This window comes from Rhinopithecus bieti, unplaced genomic scaffold, assembly GCF_001698545.2.
Source record: "Rhinopithecus bieti isolate Rb0 unplaced genomic scaffold, ASM169854v2 scaffold_315, whole genome shotgun sequence".
Classification (NCBI taxonomy): Eukaryota; Metazoa; Chordata; class Mammalia; order Primates; family Cercopithecidae; genus Rhinopithecus; species Rhinopithecus bieti.
In genome coordinates, this window is record NW_016803481.1 from 4,707,564 (window position 1) to 4,729,159 (window position 21,596).

The 21,596-nt window shown below is 42.3% G+C and overlaps 1 protein-coding gene across 1 annotated transcript in view; it reads right to left on the minus strand.

Annotated features, from left to right (window-relative positions):
• The window catches only part of DOCK5 (dedicator of cytokinesis 5), a 239,175-nt gene that overhangs the window by 44,606 nt on the left and 172,973 nt on the right, over positions 1 to 21,596 (minus strand). The window contains exons 27-34 of the mRNA XM_017884392.1: positions 16,344 to 16,439; positions 11,676 to 11,774; positions 7,531 to 7,625; positions 5,975 to 6,053; positions 3,697 to 3,797; positions 2,396 to 2,454; positions 1,907 to 2,061; positions 989 to 1,074 (exon numbers count right to left, since the gene is read on the minus strand). Of these exons, the coding sequence (XP_017739881.1) occupies positions 989 to 1,074; positions 1,907 to 2,061; positions 2,396 to 2,454; positions 3,697 to 3,797; positions 5,975 to 6,053; positions 7,531 to 7,625; positions 11,676 to 11,774; positions 16,344 to 16,439 (770 nt within the window). The remainder of the gene's footprint in view (positions 1 to 988; positions 1,075 to 1,906; positions 2,062 to 2,395; positions 2,455 to 3,696; positions 3,798 to 5,974; positions 6,054 to 7,530; positions 7,626 to 11,675; positions 11,775 to 16,343; positions 16,440 to 21,596) is intronic.

The window sequence follows — 21,596 nt, forward strand, 5'->3', positions numbered from 1 at the left end:
TTTTTGAGACAGAGACTCACTCTGCCGCCCAGGCTGGAGTGTAGTGGCCGGATCTCAGCTCACTGCAAGCTCCGCCTCCCGGGTTCCCACCATTCTCCTGCCTCAGCCTCCCGAGTAGCTGGGACTACAGGCGCCCCCCACCACGCCCGGCTAGTTTTTTTTTTTTTGTATTTTTTAGTAGAGACGGGGTTTCACTGTGTTAGCCAGGATGGTCTCGATCTCCTGACCTCGTGATCCGCCCGTCTCGGCCTCCCAAAGTGCTGGGATTACAGGCTTGAGCCACCACGCCCGGCTAGCCAAACTCTTAATAGGTGGTGATAACAGGGTTTGACGCTCAGTCTCTCACTGAGGCCAACACCTATGTGTTTTTTTAATAATCACTTTTCCATTCTCCATTACTCCACATGTGCCAAGGAGGAGGACAAGGGCAAGAGGGTTATAGGTGAGTGTGGCGGTGGGGGAAGAAGGGACAGTGGTGATAATGGGAGCCCAGAGAGAGGTACAGATGTGTTGAATGGGGTGGATGACAGGGCAGGAAAAAGACCAACCTGGCTGGAGATAGAACTGCTTTGGTTTTATGTCCTTTATGGGGCATAAGGTATTTTTCACATACACAGCAGACCTTGAAATATTTTTTCCTTTAAATTGTTGCTTTGCAGTTATAATTAGAAGTGCTAACACTTTTGTTGAAGTTCAAAAATTCAAACACTGGGCAAAATGCCACCACTCTGTACACCTCCTCCTTGCCTCCATCTGCTGTGTTCTCTAGGGCCAGGCTGGCCAGGAAAATACCGGCACTTGACTCCCACCAGATAACCAATGTCAGCTGTGGACAGTATATACCCCATAACCATACTGAAGACCACAGTGGGGGTGGCCCTGGTGACTCTAAGACTACTCAATTGCTCTATCGGTGCAACAGGACCCCCGTTTTTCTCTATTACTAAATGACATCACTGACTTAAGGTTTTGTTCCTGAAATACTCACAGTTTTTCCAGAAGAATCTTGTATTGTTCGTCTCCTCTGCCCCCTTCTACCTCCTGGTCCAGCTTTGTGATCAGCTCGTTCTCAAACTGAAAGTAGACGTAGAATTTCACAGGAAAATGTTGCATCCTTAGAAGAAGACATGGCCAACCTTTCTAGACTTGGCCAACCCATTCATTGAGTTGTGAACTGTTTTCAGCACAGACAGGGAGGATCACAGAGGGACACTCATAAACTGTGCACCAAGGCTCTATTAAAATGTTCTAACACAGTCTCATGTCACTTTGTCCTTTGCATTACATTTGATTAAAAAAATATTATCCAAAACATTGCTTTCTGTTACAACTATGCATATAAAAACAGAATAATAATTTTTGCTTTTCTATTTTACTTTAGTTTCATGTCCAAGTCTCTGCAGTGAGATTGCTTTTGCAGAGGTTCATAGCTGCAAAATCATCCTTTCAGTATTAACACACTTTGTAGATAAGAAAACAGAGGCATACAGAAGACATATCAGGAAAATGATGTTCTCAAAGCTATAGAGTAATGGATTAGAACTTAATCCATTACATTGCTTTCAGCTGTACTATAATAGATAGGTTTTAAAATTCAATTCGCTACATTATTCTCTGGGCTATACTGAAACAGCCAGGATTACAATGCATGAAGTTAACTTTCTTTAATTATCTACAGACAGGGTGTTGCCTTAGGAAAGACATGTAGCAACAATATCTCTTCCAGGCTCTGGGCTGCAATGTCTGACTCCATCTCTAATTGACTTATAAAATGAAATGTAAAGTGAACTTTCAGATCAACGTGGACTTGCATTATTTAGGTTACTGCTTCTCTACATAGAAAGAAATGACTTATGAGTTGACTATATGCCCATTTACTAATACTACACGGTCTACCACTTCTTACCATATGGAAATTGCCATTTCCACTGAAATTGAACTCACACTGCATCATATCAAAGAAAATGGGGATTGTGGCTTTCCGGAGCTCTACTTCGGGGGTCAGAGTGACCTCCAGAATGGGACCCACCATGGATGGGATGAATTTGATTTTATGGGGACCTGAAATGAAAGTGAATGAAGATATTAAAAAATTATTTCACTGAAAGTAAAGTGTTACAATCTTCCTCCACAAGGCCCATAAGAAAAGAAAAGCTTTATGTGGGTAAATCAACTCAATTCAGAAGTGAGTGACTCAATATTATATTCTGATAACATGTGGATGCCAGAGTAAAAGACAGTTCATTGTCAATGAAACCCACAAATCAACTTTCACTTCCAGACACACAGACAAATACATCTCAGGGTTATCTGGATTAAAATAAAAAAAGAATTCATCATGGGATGCTTGTCACTCAGAAGTTGTGATCAGGCCTGTTCAAGGCTAGACACTCACCCAGGTTATACCACATGTCCCGGATTCTAAAGCCGATTTCCTTTCTCATGTCCCCATATCTAGGAAGAAGATCATAAACCAGAAGGAGGATTTGCAGTGGAAATGAATTGCATAAACACAATAAGAAGGAAAGTAAAAACAGTCTGTGCCCCTCTAGGTCACGCTTAAGGCCCAGCCTTAAGAGATGAGGTTCACACCTAAACGAGCCCCCAAAAGGAATGAGGCGCACAGAGGCCAGGCGACCTTGACAGCATGAAAAGCCAAATGGAAACACTGAAAAATAACTGAGAAGATGAGATTAACAAACTCACTTCAGGGAGAAGAATGAGGCACAGACAAAGCCAAACAAAACACGGCAAACACTGATGAAAAGGAAGGAGAATGAAGTATGATTATACAGTACTGTGACTGATGTCTAACAGACAGACTAAATACTTATATACTTTATAGACTGATATTTGGGTAATATACATCCATTCCAGTATGTTCTTCAAGTATTCACATTGGAAGACTCTACACCATACACTCTCAATGGGAGTGATATTGCCCACAAAGGGATAAAAATTGGTCCTTGGGAGCAAAAAATACTTTGCTGTTTTTATATATATATGTAGGCAGTTTTTGAGGGAGGAACCAGAAGTAGAAGGACACTAAATAGTTTTCCTAGATATAACAGATATCCCAACAAGGGGAACAGAACTAAATTTCGAAGTCTTCAAATAATACATTCCTCAAGTTATTTCTTAACAACATGGTCTTTGGATTTCTAGTCTCTCAATGAAATGCAATGCTTCCCTAAATCTCTTATCACTTCTGCACATAATTCCATTTTGAATTCCAGGCCAGGAATCTGGAGGGCATTTTAATGCAATGTTTGAGTCCTGGCTTTCTCTGCTGAAATGGCAGGGAAGGAGTGTGCTTTGTGAAGCACTACGAGTGACTCTTCATAGTGGTTCATGGTACTCATAGTACTTCACAAAGTACTACGCCTGCAATTTGGGGAAGCTGCCAGCAGAGGCGCAGCTGTTCTTGGGGATGGGCATGCTGACAGCCAAGGTCCATCTCTAGATACAGATTTGATAAAAAGCATGGGATGACTGATGGGAAGATGGTTGGGCCTTAAGAAAAGAGTGCTGAACCTGGGGGAATGTGAGGCCTATTAAGTAATTAGTTGAAGACCTACCTCACTAACAACATGGGCAGCCACTAAATAGTAATTTCTGTGATACCTAAAATACTGCTCTCAATATAAACAAATGGAAGAAGCCCCTTCCCGATCTTAACTTTAAAAGGACACTTACTTTTTAACAATTTTGTTGCGCTTGGCTTGTGAGAAGGTTTCAAGCTGAAGGAACTCATGGGTGAGAAATGCTACTGCCAAATGGAAGTAATTGTTCCAGAGCTGTTCAAAATTAATTGTGTGGGTAAAAGGAAATGAAAAATAACATTAATAAGGGTCATAATAAAACAATGTCACATGGTAAAGTCATTAACCAGGGATTAATGAAAGAACAAAATACACTCTACAAGATTTCTTTTCTTGGGTGTTTATTATTCAACTCTAAGTTTTGAGACTTAATGTTAAGCTTTTAAAAAAATTTAAACTATCATATTTTCTTTACTCCTGGGATAAAGGAAAGCTGCTGCCAAGAAGTACATCTATTTATAGTACGTAGTTTGGCACTATGTTTCAAAAGCCCTACAAGTTTGCAAAACTTTTGAACTAGTAAACACTTTTAGGACTTTATCCTGATGAAATAACCACGAAATTTCTCTTTTTTTAGCTGGAGTCTCGCTCTGTCACCCAGGCTGGAGTGCAGTGTGCAATCTCAGCTCACTGCAGCCTCCACCTCCCAGGTTCAAGTGTTCTGCCTCAGCCTCCCGAGTATCTGTGATTACAGGTGTGCACCACCACGCCTGGCTAATTTTTGTATGGTTAGTAGAGATGAGGTTTTGCCATGTTGGCCAGGCTGGTCTTGAACTCCTGACCTCAGGTGATCTGCCCACCTTGGCCTCCCAAAATGCTGGGAATATAGGCATGAGCCACTGCGCCTGACCAACCATGAATATTTTTAAAAATTTAAAGCAAGGAAGTCCATCACAGTGTTATTTAATATAATAGAAAATAGAAACAATCTAAATGTTCATAAGAAGAATTTGGTTAAATATATCACGGACCAGGCATAGAAAAGACGGTATGCAGTCATTAAAAATAAGAAAATATTCGACATTATTGAAAAAATCATAGATCATTGAAAAAGGAAAATAGATTAACAGGGTACCAAAGAACTGCACAGCTCAATTCCATTTTGGCAAATATACATATACATACATACAATATATATTCATCTATATGCATATGCATCTCTGTGTGTGTATGTGTGTATACTTTCCTCTACTTACGAGTTTCAACTTTTAAAGTTCTGAGGCAGGAAAACAGGGTCTGGAGGCAGGGCACTGAAGGCCAATTCACACTAATTTCCTAGAACTGAATCAAAAGGAAAACTCCACCTCTCCACACCCAAGTAACAAAAGGATCAGAGGCTACCCCTTTGCACTGTGTGGCAGATGAAAAGTTCAAAGTACCTCTGATTGGTCCCCTCCCGCAACTGGTGGGAGGGTCAAACTGGTCACAGGCTACTCCTTCATTTGCATAGGGTGTAACCAAGTAACCAATGGGAAACTTCTAGAGGGTATTTAAATGCCAGAAAATTCTGTAACCAGTGCTCTTGAGCTGCTTGCTTGAGCCCGCTCCCACTCTGTGGAATGTACTTTCATTTCAATAAATCTGGCTTTTATCGCTTCATTCTTTCATTGCTTTGTTTGTGCATTTTGTTCAAAACGCCAAGAACCTGGACAATTTGTAGTCAAGGACCTCCACCGATAACAGTTCCACAGATACACACAAAGACAAAGAACACAGAAAGCACATCACCCAAAAATGCAGAGTGCCCTGGAAGGTGAGCTCCAGGAGAGCAAGGAACTTGTCTGCCTTCACCAGGGAAATATCCCTGTGCCCTGTACATATAAGTACTCTAACGTTTGCTAAATGGATGAATGGACACATGAATGAATGAATGAATGAATGAATGAATGAATGAATGAAGATAGAGTTAGTGATCATCCGCTTTGCAATTCCTTGGACTTTCAACAAACTGTGCATAAGAACGGTTCTTTAGAACCAAACTCATTTGTAGGTAGGAGACTTACCTGTGTGCTTATTTGTAGCCATGTGTGTCTATGCGCATTTGTGTAAATACACAAAGGGTCAACTCCAAATGTTTACAGTGACAAGGAGGACTATTTGTAGTTTTGATCTTTTACTACTACTCTTTAAGACTTTTTTTTAATTTTTATTTTTTTTAACAGATGTTACCTTTATAGAAAAAAGAAACAACCCCTATTTTATTGTGTTTGGAGGACAGTGTGATGGGCATATGTGCTTTAGGAAATGAAAAAACACAGGAAAACCTTTTTCATGTGAAAATGGTGAAATCTGAGGAGACACTTTCCAAATTCATATAGTTCTCTTGCCATGGCCAAGAATTCCAGAAGCATGTAGGCGAGTCACATGCCTACCTGAAGTTCAAAGCTTGCCTGATCCATGAAGAATCTTGTGAGAACTTCAGCAAACTGATTTATAGCACGGAGAAAAACCCTGGGGAAGGAAAATACCAGGTAAAGGCAACTGTATGTCCTTTGAAACTTTTCCCCAACTATGTTAAAAACTAAACCAAACCAAACCTGAACTTGGCATCTTAAGACCTCACAATCTAACAGTGTCCTTGTAGACCAACAGCACAATGCCATCCACAGATGGGGCACAGGAGCTCAGTTTACAGAACTAACGAGAAGAGTCACTCAGGGCCACATCCCAATTTAGGTAACTGAAGGTAGATCTGAGACTGCAAACCAGGACTCTTAAGCCTCAGAGCAGGGTAATATAGACTCTATTATGATGTTTCTGTTTAAGCTTAGGGTTTCTGGAGAAATTTTTAAAAATCCAATCTGTACATAGCAGGGAAGGCTTCTGCTAATCAGGTATTAGAGTAGAATTACTCAGAATTGGATATCCTGTAGAGTTAACAATAATGCTTACAATAATGGTTTGCTTTATTTATCTCATTAAATTCTAACACTTTTAACATAATATATATTCAGTTCATTTCACTTTTGTTCAACAAGTATCTGTTGTGGGCCAGCAACTGCAAGGCACAGGCTCAGGTCTGTGTTGAAAGACACAGTTTCTGATCTTAAGAAATTTACAGCTTGGTCGGGGAAATTAACAACATGTACATCTATTACCCAACATAGAATCTGAAAACAATTCTATGAGGTTTGAATGGGGTATGGAAAATCAAGGAAAAAGAGAAGACATCCAGCTCAGAAAGGCTTCGTCTGGAGGTGACTATTGAGAAGAACCTTATGGAATGGCTGGAACGCTGACAACTGGAGGTCATGGGGAAGGCACTGCTGGTGGAAGACTGGTGTCAGGCAGAGCACACCATGTGTGCAGGGACTGGGCAGAGGCCAGTTTGATTGGAGTACAGGTAGCATACACAGGGAAGTAGCAGAAGCGACTAGTTAGTTTGGCACTGTGTATCAAAAGTCCTGGAATTTCGCCAAACTTTGGAACTAGTAAATTATTTTAGGAGTGTATCCTGATAAAATAACCATGGATATCTGCAAATATGTAAAGCAAGGAAGGCCATCATGGTGCTATTTCACATAATAGAAAATGGAAAGAATCTAAATGTTCGTAAGAAGAATCTGGTTAAATACATCATGGACAGATCATAGAACAGACAGTATCAGGTGAACCCTGAATGTCAGGATGACACAGGCCATGTGGAGCCACAGAAAGGTGCAGTGGAGAGTTGAGGATGACAATTACCGTGAGAGCACTGAAGAGACGATGCTAGAGAAGGGAGTAGAGACCCCGAGGTGGAGCAAAGGCAATTACCCTGGGAAAATCAAGATCATGAGCACATAAATTAGGACCTCTGGAGCAGGAAGATTCTCACTTTACAGATGATGGATTTGAGGCAAAGGGATTTAAAGACACTTCCCAAAGTTCACACAGCAGCCTCAGGTATTCAGACAAATGCCTCAGGGCCAGCCATTGGCTGTCTCACCTGTTCTGAGTCATATTCATCACCATCCAATCTTTGGCATAGACATTTTTTCCAATCAGGTCCTTGAACATGATAAAAGTTTCCATGAGGAAGTCCTGCGGAGAACAGAGGAGTGGTTGGGGGAAAACTGGGTTACATTCATAGTCTTTATTCTGGCCTGTACACAAACAGAACCACAACCTCAGAACAGGATGTTCCTAGTGCCACACTAACAGCCCATCTTTCAATGGTTTTAGGAATAACAAAGCATTCTTGCAGCTAGCTATGATGCGATTTGATTTTTATATTGTAGGACCCTATAAGGAAGATGAGGACAAAAAGAATCATCCACATTTTACAAATGGTACAACTGAGACGGAGAAAAACTAAAGGACTCGCTTAACCGCATTGAAAGTAGGAAGGAGGGTCGGGTGTGGTGGCTTACACCTGTAATCTCAGCACTTTGGGAGGCTGAGGTGGGCAGATCATAAGGTCAGGAGTTTGAGACCAGCCTGGCCAACTTGGTGAAATCCCATCTCTACTAAAAATACAAAAATTTGCCGGGCTTGGTGGCATATGCCTGTAGTGCCAGCTACTTGGGAGGCTGAGGCAGGAGTACTGCTTGAACCAGGGAGGCAGAGGTTGCAGTGAGCTGAGATTGTGCCATTACACTCCAGCCTGCATAGCAGAGTGAGACTCCGTCTCAAAAAAAAAAAAAAAAAAAAAAAAAAAAGAAAGAAAAGAAAAGAAGAAAATGGGAAGGAGAAGAGTTGGATGAGAACTTGGGGCTTTGGACCCCAAGTTTGTAATCCTTATCTCTCTCGTCCTCTGCTACCACAGGTTGTCAGAATGTGTCTCATGCACTTAAACATAATTCACCAACAATTGTGGGGAAATGGATACTTTTAACAGAGTTCAGTTCAATTCTCCTTTATTATGGTCAGAACAGGACACAGTGATACACACGAGAAGCAGAATCACGATTCTTCCTGCGCCAGGGACGTTATCATGTGCAGCCTGGAAGAAGGGTCTTAAATGGTCCTTCAAAAGGGATCATAACAGTGGCTGATGATGACTAATAACTAATCACTTAAGCATACAGAGCTCTTCTGCTCCAAAGGGGGCTGTGAGCAAAACTAATTCAAAATAGAACAATCAGAGTTGAAATCAAAGCTAAAATGTTTTGAAAGCATTTTTATTAGTTAGCTAAATTTAGACCTTTTCCACCGCAATTCCTGAAAGTCCTGTCCAGTTTCTCTGGCACTAACCTACAGAGTCCTGCCTGGACACTTGTCTGTTGTGCAGTAGCAAGAACACACTATGTGAGAGGAAGGAGGAGGTCCAGGTCCTATTGCTAACCATATTTTTCTGAGACGCTGGTCAAGCTGGGTAACTTCCTATACTTTGGGTGCTGAACAACATGGGGAGTGACTCTGGCCAGCAAGTGTGTGTGTGCAACTGGATTTTCCCCTGGTTTTATGGTGAGTTAGACGTATCCACCCTCAATTCTGAAATCCTAGACGTAGTTAATGAATTCAAATTTGTTTCATCATATATTAATTTACTTATTTATTTATTTGGAGATGGAGTCTTGCTTTGTCGCCCGGGCTGGAGTGCAGTGGCACAATCTCGACTCACTGCAACCTCCACCTCATGGTTTCGAGCGATTCTGCTGCCTCAGTCACCCCAGTAGCTGGGATTACAGGTGTCTGCCACCACTCCTGGCTAATTTTTTTAATTTTATTTTTAGTAGAGATGGGGTTTTACCACGTGGGCCAGGCTGGTCTCGAACTCCTGACTTCCAGCCAGTGATCCACCTGCCTCAGCCTCCCAAAGTGCTGAGACTGCAGGTATGAGTCACCACATCTGGCCTCATAATATATTTTAAGCGCTTCTACCAATTTATTAGCCATTCTGTTAACTTTTCTTTTAAATCCATAAGAATTCATGGTTTGTGAAGCAAGGATTCAATTTAGATACTTGTTATTTGCTTCAGATACAGACTTTCCATTTAACTCTTGGAAATCTAAATTAATGAGACAGCATGATAAAGGAAACTCACAGGGAATTCCAAAGCCTGGTTTTATCCACCACTTCCCAAGGGCCTTCATGTGGTTCACTCAGAAGGCAGCGTGAGGGACTGAAAGGCCACTGGGAGGCAAAGGCCTAGCTGTGCACCATAGCTTGGCCCCTGGGGACTACATTCAGGCAAGTTCCCTCATTTCTCCAGGCCTTAGTTCCCTCGTGGGGATAATGATCCTCTTCTAATTACATAATATAGCTGGAGGAGCTCACCACCATGCTGATAAACAGGAGGTACACCCCTTTTTTTCTTACTTAATAAAGGAGCCAAATTGTTAGGGTTTGATTTTAAAACTTCCCTATTTTGCCTGCTTTCTGAAGGAAATTTGCAACAAAAATCCCTAAAATTTTTATTGTTAATTTTACTTTATATAGCAATAATAAGACGATGATTAGTCACAAACAGCTAGTCCTCATAGGCATTAGCTACATGCCAAGCTGCACAAAGCTGGGCATTTCCCACACATGGAGCCAAGCAACACTTAATTAACCCTCAAGGTGGGTACTATCTTGCAGATGAGGAACCTGAAGCTCAGTGAGGTTAAACAGCTTGCCCCAAATTGCATACAAGGAAGTGGAATGGTCAGAATTCAAACTCAGAGCTGGGTGTTCTAAAGCCTGTGCTAAAGCAGGTGCTACACCACCTTCCTGTAGAGAACACATGTCTACCTTTGGCCTTCCCCCTCCCCTCCTTTCCTCTCATCCTGGTCCTCTTGTGCCTGGTCTCCACAGGCATGTCTACGTATTGCTATGGTTCCTATGTCATGCTGCCTGCCACGATGTGGCCCAAGCAGAGGCTCATGGAGACCTTCAGCTCAAGCCACGTGGTCTAACACGGATTTGAGAGTCTACCATTGGGCCAACGAATACTAACAAACAGCACTTTCCCTCCAATTCCTTGTATGTTTGTCCATCATGTGGGCATGGCAGAAAGGTGGGTAGTGGGCATGGCAGAAGGGTGGATAACGGGCAAGGAGGGAGCTGCGAATGCATGGGGGCACTGGCCTCCTAGTCAGCATGACAGAGGCAGAAAGTGGAAAATCTAGAACAAAGAGACTGGAATATGCACCGATGATGGGAAGGTATCCAAAGACTAGTGTCAGTATGACACCAGTGTGCTAATCCAGCGGCATATCCTGTCCACTGCTCTGCAAAGTCTAACCACGCCTTCATGGACATCTGAAGGGCCACTAACAATCCCCTGAAGGGAAGGTACAGAGAAGCCACAGCCAGAGGCCTAACTCAGCCTCTTAGGTGAGGGCTCCATAGCAACTATGAGAACAATTTTCCTGCTTAAAACAATAGAGAACAAAATATTTTCATCTGAAGATAGCTTACAAATGCTGTAAAGCAGGAGTCCCAACCTTTTTGGCACCACGTTTCAGGAAAGACAATTTTCCCATGAACGGGGGCAGGAATGGTTTTGGGATGAAACTGTTCCACCTCAGATCATCAGGCACTGGTGAGATTCACATAAGGAAATGGCAACCTAGATTCCTCGCATGTGCAGTTCACAACAGGATTCAACTCCTATGAGAATCTAATGCCTCCATTGATCTGACAGGAGGTGGAGCTCAGGAGTTAATACTCGCTGGCCCGCTGCTCACGTCCTGCTGTGCGGCCAGGTTCCTAAAAGGCCATGGACAGGTTGTAAAGGGCAGGGATTACTTCTTTTTGTTGCCCTCTCCAAAATGATGGTATCAACCACATCTTAGGAGACTTTGCACACCCCTCCCTTCTAAAATCCTTGCCATGACATGAGTAGTTACTGTACCACGTATGAAATCCTGTTTTCAGAGCAAAACACATCTCCCAAATATTGCTAAACAAGGGCTCTCTCTAAATCCAAGAAAGATTAAGGTGTGCGATAACCTCTTGGTATATGTGTTGTCTTCTTTTTCAAATCCTATCAAAGAGAGAAAGTAGGAATTAGCTCTCTCCTTTCTGTAACCACTGTGGACAGCCACACAGCACTGGAGGTAGGTGGGAAGAGAAGCCTGGACTCCTGATGCGCAGCGTCAGCCATTTTTTTAAACCAAATATAAGAAGTCTTCAGGTTACCAAGACCAGTAAAGGCAACTTACAGTGATGTCTTGTCTGGTTTTGAAAGTACTGATGTAGTGGCTATAGTGGCTGTCGTCCATTTGCTGCAGGATGGCAATCATGCAAGCCACAAAACTCCCCTGGAAGGAAAAGGAAAGCACAAATCCAAGACTCCTTAGACCACCAACTGTCAAAAACACAATGTGAGCCCCATGAACTTGGCTTTTTCCACTCAACAAGCCATGCAAGTACTTCACCACACTGGAAACACGCTGCATTCTATAGGTCCAAAGGCCACGTGCTTTGCAGTTTCTGCTTCAAACTACCTCCTTCCAGGTATGAGTGAAGGACTCCCATTAACAGCTATGAAGTGTGGAATCCTATAGACAGGACACCTCAATGAGATTACCAGTGAAGATGTAATAACTTGTGGGGCTTTGGGTTTTCTTGTTGAGACAGAGCTGTAGCATAGAATTCCATGGAGAAATGTCCGAAATACTTAGATTAGTTAAACAAATCTTAATGGGGAGGAAGGTTAGCAGGAAAAGAGGTGGCAACACTGAGCATGGAGGAGAGGAGGGCAAGGGATGATGATGAAAACTCCCTGCTAGAATACCTGTGATATGGTTTGGCTGTGTCCCCACCCAAATCTCATCTTGAGTTGTAGTTCCCATTATCCCCATGTGTTGTGGGAGGAACTTAATGGTGGGAACGGTTACACTCATGCTAGTCTCGTGATAGTGAGTTCTCACGAGATCTGATGGTTTTACAAGGGGGTTTTCCCCCTTTTGCTTGGCATTTCTGGCTTCTGGCTGCTGCCATGTGAAGAAGGATATGTTTGCTTCCTCTTCCGCCATGATTGTAAGTTTCCTGAGGTCTCCCCAGCAATGCTGAACCTCTTTCCTTGATAAACTACTCAGATTTATCAACTACCCAGTCTCAGGTATGTTTCTATTAGCAGCATGAGAACGGACTAATACTACCTGATACCACTTCTCCAACTCCAGAGCCCATCAGCCAGTTGTTCCAATATACTATCCACATGAATTGTGACCCTGACTTGAAAATAAAAAATTAGTAACTAGATGATTAATTAACATTGCTTCCATTTGTGAGTTCGGGAATTACATATTCAAGGTGCTATCCCCTAGACCAAAAAAATGTGAATTATAGACTTAGTTTTATAGACAGGGAGTAAAGATCCAGGGGTGCTAACCTCCTGTATTCATGCAGTTATGAAAATAACACAAAGGAATTTAGCACAGGAGAGATGAACATACAGCTGTTTCTAAAACAGAGAGAAAGTTTTCCCAAGCAGAACAACGAAAGACTGTCTGTGTCTATCTCTCACTGAATGCATTCCTTAGACTGTTTCTTTTGTTTTAAAAAGTTTATATTTTAGGCCTGGTGGCATGGTTCACACCTGTAATCCCAGCACTTTGGGAGGCCAAGGCAGGCAGACCACTTGAGGTCAGGAGTTTGAGACCAGACTGGCCAACATGGTGAAACCCCATCTCTACTAAAAATACAAAAATCAGCCAGGCATGGCGGCAGGCACCTATAATCCCAGCTACTTGGGAGGCAGAGGCAGGAAAATTGCTTGAACTTGGGAGGCAGAGATGCAGTGAGCCGAGATTGCACCACTGCACTCCAGCCTGGGTGACAGCCAGAGCCTGTCTCAAAAAAACAAAACAAAACAAAAAAAAGGTTTATTTTTTCAATTACAAAGCAGTGTAAATTTATTGTACTATATATTGCCAAATTATCATATAGCTTGTTTTCCCAACAGTGTCTAACACAATTTGTTTCTCCAAGACCTTGCCTATTCTGGGTATTAGAGGTTTACTTAATCTCACTTCGCATTTTCATTTCCCTAAATTAAACAGTCTGTCCATGAACTTTTTGGCCATTTAGCTTTCTCATGTTGCTGTTTGCACCCATTCTTTACTCATTTTTCTATTAAAACAATATCTTTGCTTAGTGGCTTATAATAGCTTTTGTATATTAAGTTTATTAGCCACCTGTCACCTATGTTACAAAAATTTTTAAAGTTTGGGGCTTAACTTTTAATTTGCATACACACACACACACACACACATCTTCATATATAGGGATTTAAAATTTTACCTAGTAAAGTCGATTTTTTCTTGTATTTTAACTATAAAAATCCATGAATCCTGTTCCTCCTCAAATCAGTAATCTATTATTTTATTCTAGCGCTTTATGATGTAATTTTTTTAATTGAATACTTCATTCTATCTGACATTTATTTTATGGGTAGAGCATGAAGTTGAACAAATTTTTTCCAAATTGTTAACTAATTTTCTTTTTCTTTGTTTGAGACGGGGTCTCATTCTGTCACCCAGGCTACAGTGCAGTGGCGATCATGGTTGACTGTAGCTTTGACTTCCCCGGGGCTCAAGCAATCCTCACATCTCAGCCTCCTGAGTAGTTGGGATTACAGGCGTATGTCACCATGCCTGGCTAATTTTTGTGTATTTTTTTGAGACAGGCTCTTGCAATGTTTCTCAGGCTGGTCTCCAACTCCTGGGCTCAAGCCATCTGCTAGGTTCAGCCTCCTGACATGCTGGGATCACAGGCATGAGACACCGCACCCAGCCCCAAATTGTTAACTAATGTTCTAAACAACGTTTACTAAAAACCTTCATTTTCTCTTTTGAAAGGTAACGAAATATTCATACGATTCAAAATTTCCTTTTCACTTACCATGGTTCTGTTCTGCTGATATGTGTCCTCTAAGTCTGACAGGCAAGCTCTCCATTATTATGTTTTTTTTGTTTTTTTTTTTTTTTTTTTTTTTTTACGAGACAGAGTCTTGCTCTGTCACCAGGCTGGAGCGCAGTGGCATGATCTCAGCTCACTACAATCTCTGCCTCCCGGGTTCAAGTGATTCCCCCTGCCTCAGACTCCCAAGTAGTTGGGACTACAGACATGCATCACCACAACCGGCTAATTTTTTTTTTTTTTTTGTATTTTAGTAGAGACAGGGTTTCACCACATTGGCCAGGGTGGTCTTGATCTCATCTCGTGATCTGCCCACCTCAGTCTCCCAAAGTGCTGGGATTGCAGGCACGAGCCACCATGCCAGGCCTCGTTATTATTTCTATTTGGATATTTATTTGTAACTAGTACTTATTCTTACTCTGACATTTTTGTGACTAAATTAAATAGACTTTCTCATTTATAATCTCTAAATAGCTTCTGTTGTTAAAGAACGGGCATTAAATATCATTTATTTTATAACAGGTTAGAGGCTGGGTGCAGTGGCTCATACCTGTAATCCCAGCACTTTAGGATGCTAAGGCGGGTGGATCATTTGACGTCAGGAGTTCAAGACTAGCCCGGCCAACATGGCAAAACCTCGTCTCTACTAAAAATACAAAAATTAGCTGGGTGTCAGGGCACACACTTGTAACCCCAGCTACTTGGGAGGCTGAGGTAGGACAATCACTTGAACCTGGGAGGTGGAGGTCGCAGTGAATGACCTCTACAAAAAAATTAAAAGTTAGCCAGGCATGGTGGCATGTGCCTGTAGTCCCAGCTGCTTAGGAGGATGAGGCAGGAGGCTTGCTTCGACTCAGGAGATTGAGGCTGCAGTGAGCTGTGAAGGTGCCACTATACTTCACCCTGGTGACAGAGTGAGAACCTGTCTCTATTTAGAAAAAACAAAAGGTATTTAATTTCAACAAAAGGTATTCATTTCCTAATCATCTTATTTAAAGCTCTGACTCCCCCACCCTCACTTCCCTTAACCTGCTAATTCTTTTTCCTCTATAGCGCCTGTTGTCTCCTAACACTACGTAGTTTATTTTGCTGTAACTGCTGTCATTATTGTTGAAATGTCAGCTCCTCAAAGGCAGTGATTTTTCTGTTGTGTTCATGGGTACATCTTCAGTGTCCAGAGCAGTGCCTGCTTTACGGCAGTTTTTACATACCTATTTGTGAAATAAATGAATTTTTTTAATCTGACAGGAATTTGGAATAATTCTTTTCCTATGTCCTCTAATTAAAATCTAACCGTAGCTTTTAATACAGCAAGTAAAAGATACTTCACTTTAATGACGACACCACTGAGTCTTTCCACAGCTACCCCTGGTCTCTCATAGTTGTTACCCAGCATCTATTTAGATAGAGTACACAGAAAACAAGAGGCCAGAGCAACACTGGCCTTTCCACAAGCATGCTAACCACACATTCTTTAAAATGTTTGGTTTTGTTCCTTGAATCAAAGGGGCTGGGTGGTTCATACTGGATCATTTTCTTTCTTTCTTTCTTTTCAAGGCAGGCTATTGCTCTGCTGTCCAGGCTGGAGTGCAGTGACACAATCACAGCTCACTGCAGCCTCAACGTCCCACGTTCAAGTGATCCTCCCACCTTAGCCTCCTGAGATCAGGGTGCCAGCATGGTACCTGATCCACAGGCACAGGCACACGCCACCACCACACTCAGCTAATTTTTTAAATTTTTTGTAGAGATGGGGTCTCACTATATTGCCTAGGCTGGATTATTTTCTCTCAATAGAAAATCCATGTCAGAATCAAGATCTGCTCAAGGTTATAACCAATAACCCATGATGTGAGAGGCCCACGTGAAGAACAGCCTCAAGCCACTTGCCCCGAAGGCTTCCCGATAGGCCGTGGGGACAGAGAAGCACCAGCAGCCGTGGGATCCACCAAAGAGATACTCACAATGTGGGGAGACTGCCGGCTCATCCCAATCACTGTCCGGTTGATCCTTCTCAGCAGCCGTTCCATTATAAGCTGAATGTGCATTGCAGTAGCGCCCTGTGGGAACACAGGATTTGATTCCATTCCTTCTGACTCAGTTTCACTTTTCTTAAGGGAACTTCAGATAGATGAGTTTTGTCTGTAAATCTCTTTCTGGCTCTTCTCTACAAAGCAATCTCTTGTCCAAAAGCGGAAAATGGTCTCAGAATAGTACAAAACTTTATGAAGAAAATAATTGAAAATGATCAGTCGTAACATTTAAAAGATGAATGTGGGTGTGCAGGGACGAGTGCCTTCCTACTCACTCAGATCGCTCAGGTTCACTGAGAGCTCACTGTGGCCACTGACTCAACAAATAGTTTTGGGGGACCCCCACTAGCAGGATGTATTCTGTTCTGAGGTTGAGCAGATTAGAATTGCCCAGGTCAATTAGGCACATGTGTGGGACATTAAAGGCAAAAATACAAAGCTCTTACCATCTTCTGTGTTGTAGGAAAAAAAACCAAGAAATTCAAGTCAAGGGAATTGTGATGGAGTAAATGTTTGTGTCTCCTCCAAATTCATATGTGAAGCCCTAACCTCCATCGTGATGGTATCAGGAGATGGGACTCTTGAGTTGTAATGAAGGTTAGATGAGGTCATGAGGGTGGGGCCCTGGACTGATGGGATGAACATGCTTTTAGTAAATGAGATATCACAGATATCGATCTCTCTCTCCACCACGTAGGCACACAGCAAGAAGGCAGCTGTCTGCAAGCCGGGAAGAAAGACCTCACCAAAACTTAACCATGCTGGCACCCTGAACTCAGACACTCAGTATCCAGAACTGTGAGAAAATAAATGTCTGTTGTTTAAGTCACATGGTCTGTGGTATTTTGTTATGGAAGGCTGACTGAGCAGACTAATGCAAGGATGATTTTGTATTCTGACTCTGTCATGTGTGACTTTGAGCAATTATTCAACTTCGCTGAGCTTGCAGTTTTCATAGCTGCAAAAGGGAGATAGTAACAGTTTTCTTATAGGAATGAGTAGGGCTGATGTAGTCATCAAGTGTGCTGAATAAATGTGTATTCCTTCTTTTACCTTCTTTCCCTTTTTTGTAGCTAGATATTACACTCATTTGGCTCCGACTTACCCATATGCAACTTGACTTTTCATAGCCTCTATCTGTCCTTGCTTTATGATAGATATTTTGAAATTGCTGCTTAATGCATATATAGCAATATAAATCATTGCTATATATATATATATATATATTGCTTAACATTTTTATTAATTTTTACAAATTTAACTGGTAAAGACAGTACTTATCCAGCATGCACAACATGAAGATTTGATATACGTAATCATGTAATGGTTTCCATGGTCAAATTAAAACATCCATTGCCACCCCTGCCATACAGTAGATTCCCAGAACTTGCTCATCCTACAACTGACACTTTCTACCCTTTGACCAACATCTCCCCATCCTGCCCCCTAATGCCCTGAAGCCCCTGGTAAAGGGGATTTTTACAGTGTACACTGTACCCAATGCGTAGTCTTTTATCCCTCACTCACCTCCTAGCTTTTCCCCAGAAAGTTCAGCAAGTCCATTGTATCACTCTTTTTTTTTTTTTTTTTTTTTTTTGAGACGGAGTCTCGCTCTGTCACCCAGGCTGGAGTGCAGTGGCGCGATCTCGGCTCACTGCAAGCTCCGCCTCCTGGGTTCACGCCATTCTCCTGCCTCAGCCTCCCAAGTAGCTGGGACTACAGGCGCCCACCACCATGCCCGGCTAATTTTTTGTATTTTTAGTAGAGACGGGGTTTCACCATGTTAGTCAGGATGGTCTGGATCTCCTGACCTCATGATCCGCCCGCCTTGGCCTCCCAAAGTGCTGGGATTACAGGCGTGAGCCACCGTGTCTGGCCGCATTGTATCACTCTTAAGCCTTTGCAGTCTCATAGCTTAGCTCCCACTTATAAGTGAGAACATGTAATATTTGATTTTCCATTCTTGAGTTACTTCACTTAGAATAATGGCCTCCATCTCCACCTAAGTTATTGCAAAAGACATTATTTTGTTCCGTTTTATGAGTGAGTAGTATTTCATGATGCATATATACCACACTTTATCCACTCATTGGTCAATGGGCACTTAGGTGGGTTTCATATCTTTGCTATTGCAAATTGTGCTGCTATAAACATGCACATGCATGTGTCTTTTTCATATAATGACTTATTTTCCTTTGGGTAGATGCCCAGGAGTAGGATTGCTGGATTGAATGGTAGTTCTACTCTTAGTTCTTTAAGGAATCTCTATACTGTTTTCATAGTTATTGTACTAATTTACAACTGTTACAGCAGTGTAACAGTGTTCCCTTTTCACCACACCCATGCCAACATCTATTGTTTTTGGATTTCTTAATTATGGTATGGCTATATTTTTATTACAGTATCACGTATTTCAGGTCCACCCTCCCTCTCTGCTTCCCTCTGTCCCTTCCTTCTTCTCTCCCTCCTTCACTTTTTATTAGTCATTTACTCGTTTCCATTTCCCTGAATGAAAGTGATTCATAAAATCAGCCTCTCCACGAGATGCTGCTTTCACTCCATTTACATAGCATTTCCTTAGTGTGGCCCTAAATAGTTGTGCAGGTCACATGCTGTGCCCTGTGGGGAGGTATGAAATGAATAAGGCTCCTCTGAGCCTTTAGATATTTCTATTGTGGAGGTGGGGGTGAGTGGCACATAAATCTTTTTTTTTTTTTTTGAGACGGAGTCTCACTCTGTTGCCCAGGCTGGAGAGCAGTGGCGCGATCTTGGCTCACAGCAACCTCTGTCTCCTGGGTTCAAGCGATTCTCCTGCCTCAGCCTCCTGAGTAGCTGGGGTTACAGGTGCTCACCACCAAGACCAGCTAATTTTTGTATTTTTAGTAGAGATGGGGTTTTACCATGTTGGTCAGGCTGGTCTCAAACTCCTGATCTCATGATCCACCCGTCTCGGCCTCCCAGAGTGCTGGGATTACAGGCATGAGCCACTGCACCCGGCCAGGACATACATTTAAATAAGTATAACACAAGGATTCCCCTAGAAGGTGGGCTCCTGGGGGTAGGGTGCTTGCTTCTCTAGTTCACTGCCACAGTCCTAGCTGATCCCAGTGCCTGGAGCGTAAGAGCAGCTACCCAAGGATTTGTGAGCTGCATTCATAACTCAGTGTACAAAGTGATAAAATCCTCAAAAGAAACTCAAGGGGAGCATGAAAAGAATGAGTAGAATTTGGCAGGACCACACCAGAGACAACTTCACAGAGGCGCTTACTGCAGCTGGACTTGAAAGAATGAGGACAATTCCAAAACAGAGCTGTAGGGAGAGGAGGGAATCTTGCAATGTTTCAAAAAATAAAACAAAAGGCAGGAAGAACAAATGTCAGTAATTAGAGCTTTAAATTAAGGAGATGAGAGGACAAGGGAAGAGATATTGAGCTAGTGCACGTATTTCAAAATGTATATGGAGGAAAAAAAAGTACCACCATGATGGACAAAAATGATTGAACTTACTACTTTACCAGAGCTCCAAGATCGATAATTTTGACTGCCTCTGCTCATTACAGGGAACATAATACTGGGAAGACCAAAATAAAAAGCTAATTTAAATATCCTAGCACAGGATTGAAATACATTCAAGTCATTTCCAAAGAGTCTTTCTGGGTGGTGAGAAGGTTGGTAGGGATGTTACGTATTAAAAAATAGGGTCAGAAGTGGAAGAGACCAAAGAGGTCATCTAGAACAATTCCTACATACAACGGACTAGACTAGGAAACTGAGGCACTGAGATATTTGCCTAAGGACAAATAGCTACAGAGTGGTAATGTTGGGACTAGAATCCAATGCTCTGATTCTTGTGTATCACATTAACTGTGGATCATAAACATATGATTTCTAGAACACTGGATCCCTGGCTAAACCAATGTGCCAGACACATTGTTGCCAAATTTATAGGGCGTGGAGCTTTACTGTATTATTTTAAGGAATTACTGAGTTATAAGAGTTACTTTTTAAAAAGTATTGTGTTTATGACATGATTGGTCACATTTATGTATTTGGTGTAAAGTCCTTGGTTAGGAACAAAATCTCCAATTGCTTTGGGAAAACATATTCCATTTTATAATGTGGTTTCTATAAACATACTTAATTTAAAAACGGGGAACGATCTATAATGAATAAATATCAAGTAAGCAGTGTAAAGAGTAAGTGGGCTACAGGGGCTTAGGGAAGTGGAGGGACAGAGATCGGGGGAGTAGCTAGAGATGGCAATGGTACCCTCACATACGTCTGAGGTTGCAGCATGGATTCACAGAAGTGTAGACATCCCAGTGCAAACCATGAGCAGGAGAAAAGGTGGGCTGTGTTCAAACGGTGGTGGACCCTGACAGGTGAACTAACAGTTTGGCTATGGGAAAAGGTATAGTATTCTTATCCTTTGGTAGAACAAAGGCCCAAGATACTGGAAAGATAAAGAGTTTAGGTGAAGACAAAGAGTGGTTTTCCTGTTCTGCGGGAACACCTGTGCCACGAAACCACCACAGATGTGGTGAGTATAATTTGCGGCAAGATACCTTTTTTTTCTCAGCCCTCAACTGTTCGAGGGAACACATTCTGCAAAGTTCTCCAGCTTCCTGTGTGGGGGCTCTGCTAGGCCTATGGGCTGTACTATTTCTAAGACATGGTGAATCCAGACAGGTTCAGCCCTGTGTTTTCTTTTCTTTTTTTTTTTGAGATGGAGTCTCACTCTGTTGCCCAGGCTGGAGTACATTTGCACAATCTTGGCTCACTGCAACCTCTGCCTCCCAGGTTCAAGGGATTCTCCTGCCTTGGCCTCCCAAGTGACTGGGATTACAGGCGCGGGTTACCATGCCCAGCTAATTTTGGTATTTTTAGTAGAGATGGGGTTTCACTGTGTTAGCCAGGTTGGTTTCGATCTCCTGACCTTGTGATCCGCCCACCTTGGCCTCCCAAAGTGCTGGGATTACAGGCATGAGCCACTGTGCCTGGCCTTAGCCCTATGTTTTCAGGAGGGATGGGGGCCAGGTAGGTCACAGAGAAAACGCAAGATGAGAAAACATCATTTCCACTAGGTTCCAGAAAAAGCACCAATGTCCAAGAGGATATGGAAATGAGAACTTCTCAGCAGCTCAGAAATATCAGGTTGTTAGGCATCAGAGGATAAGAAGGAAG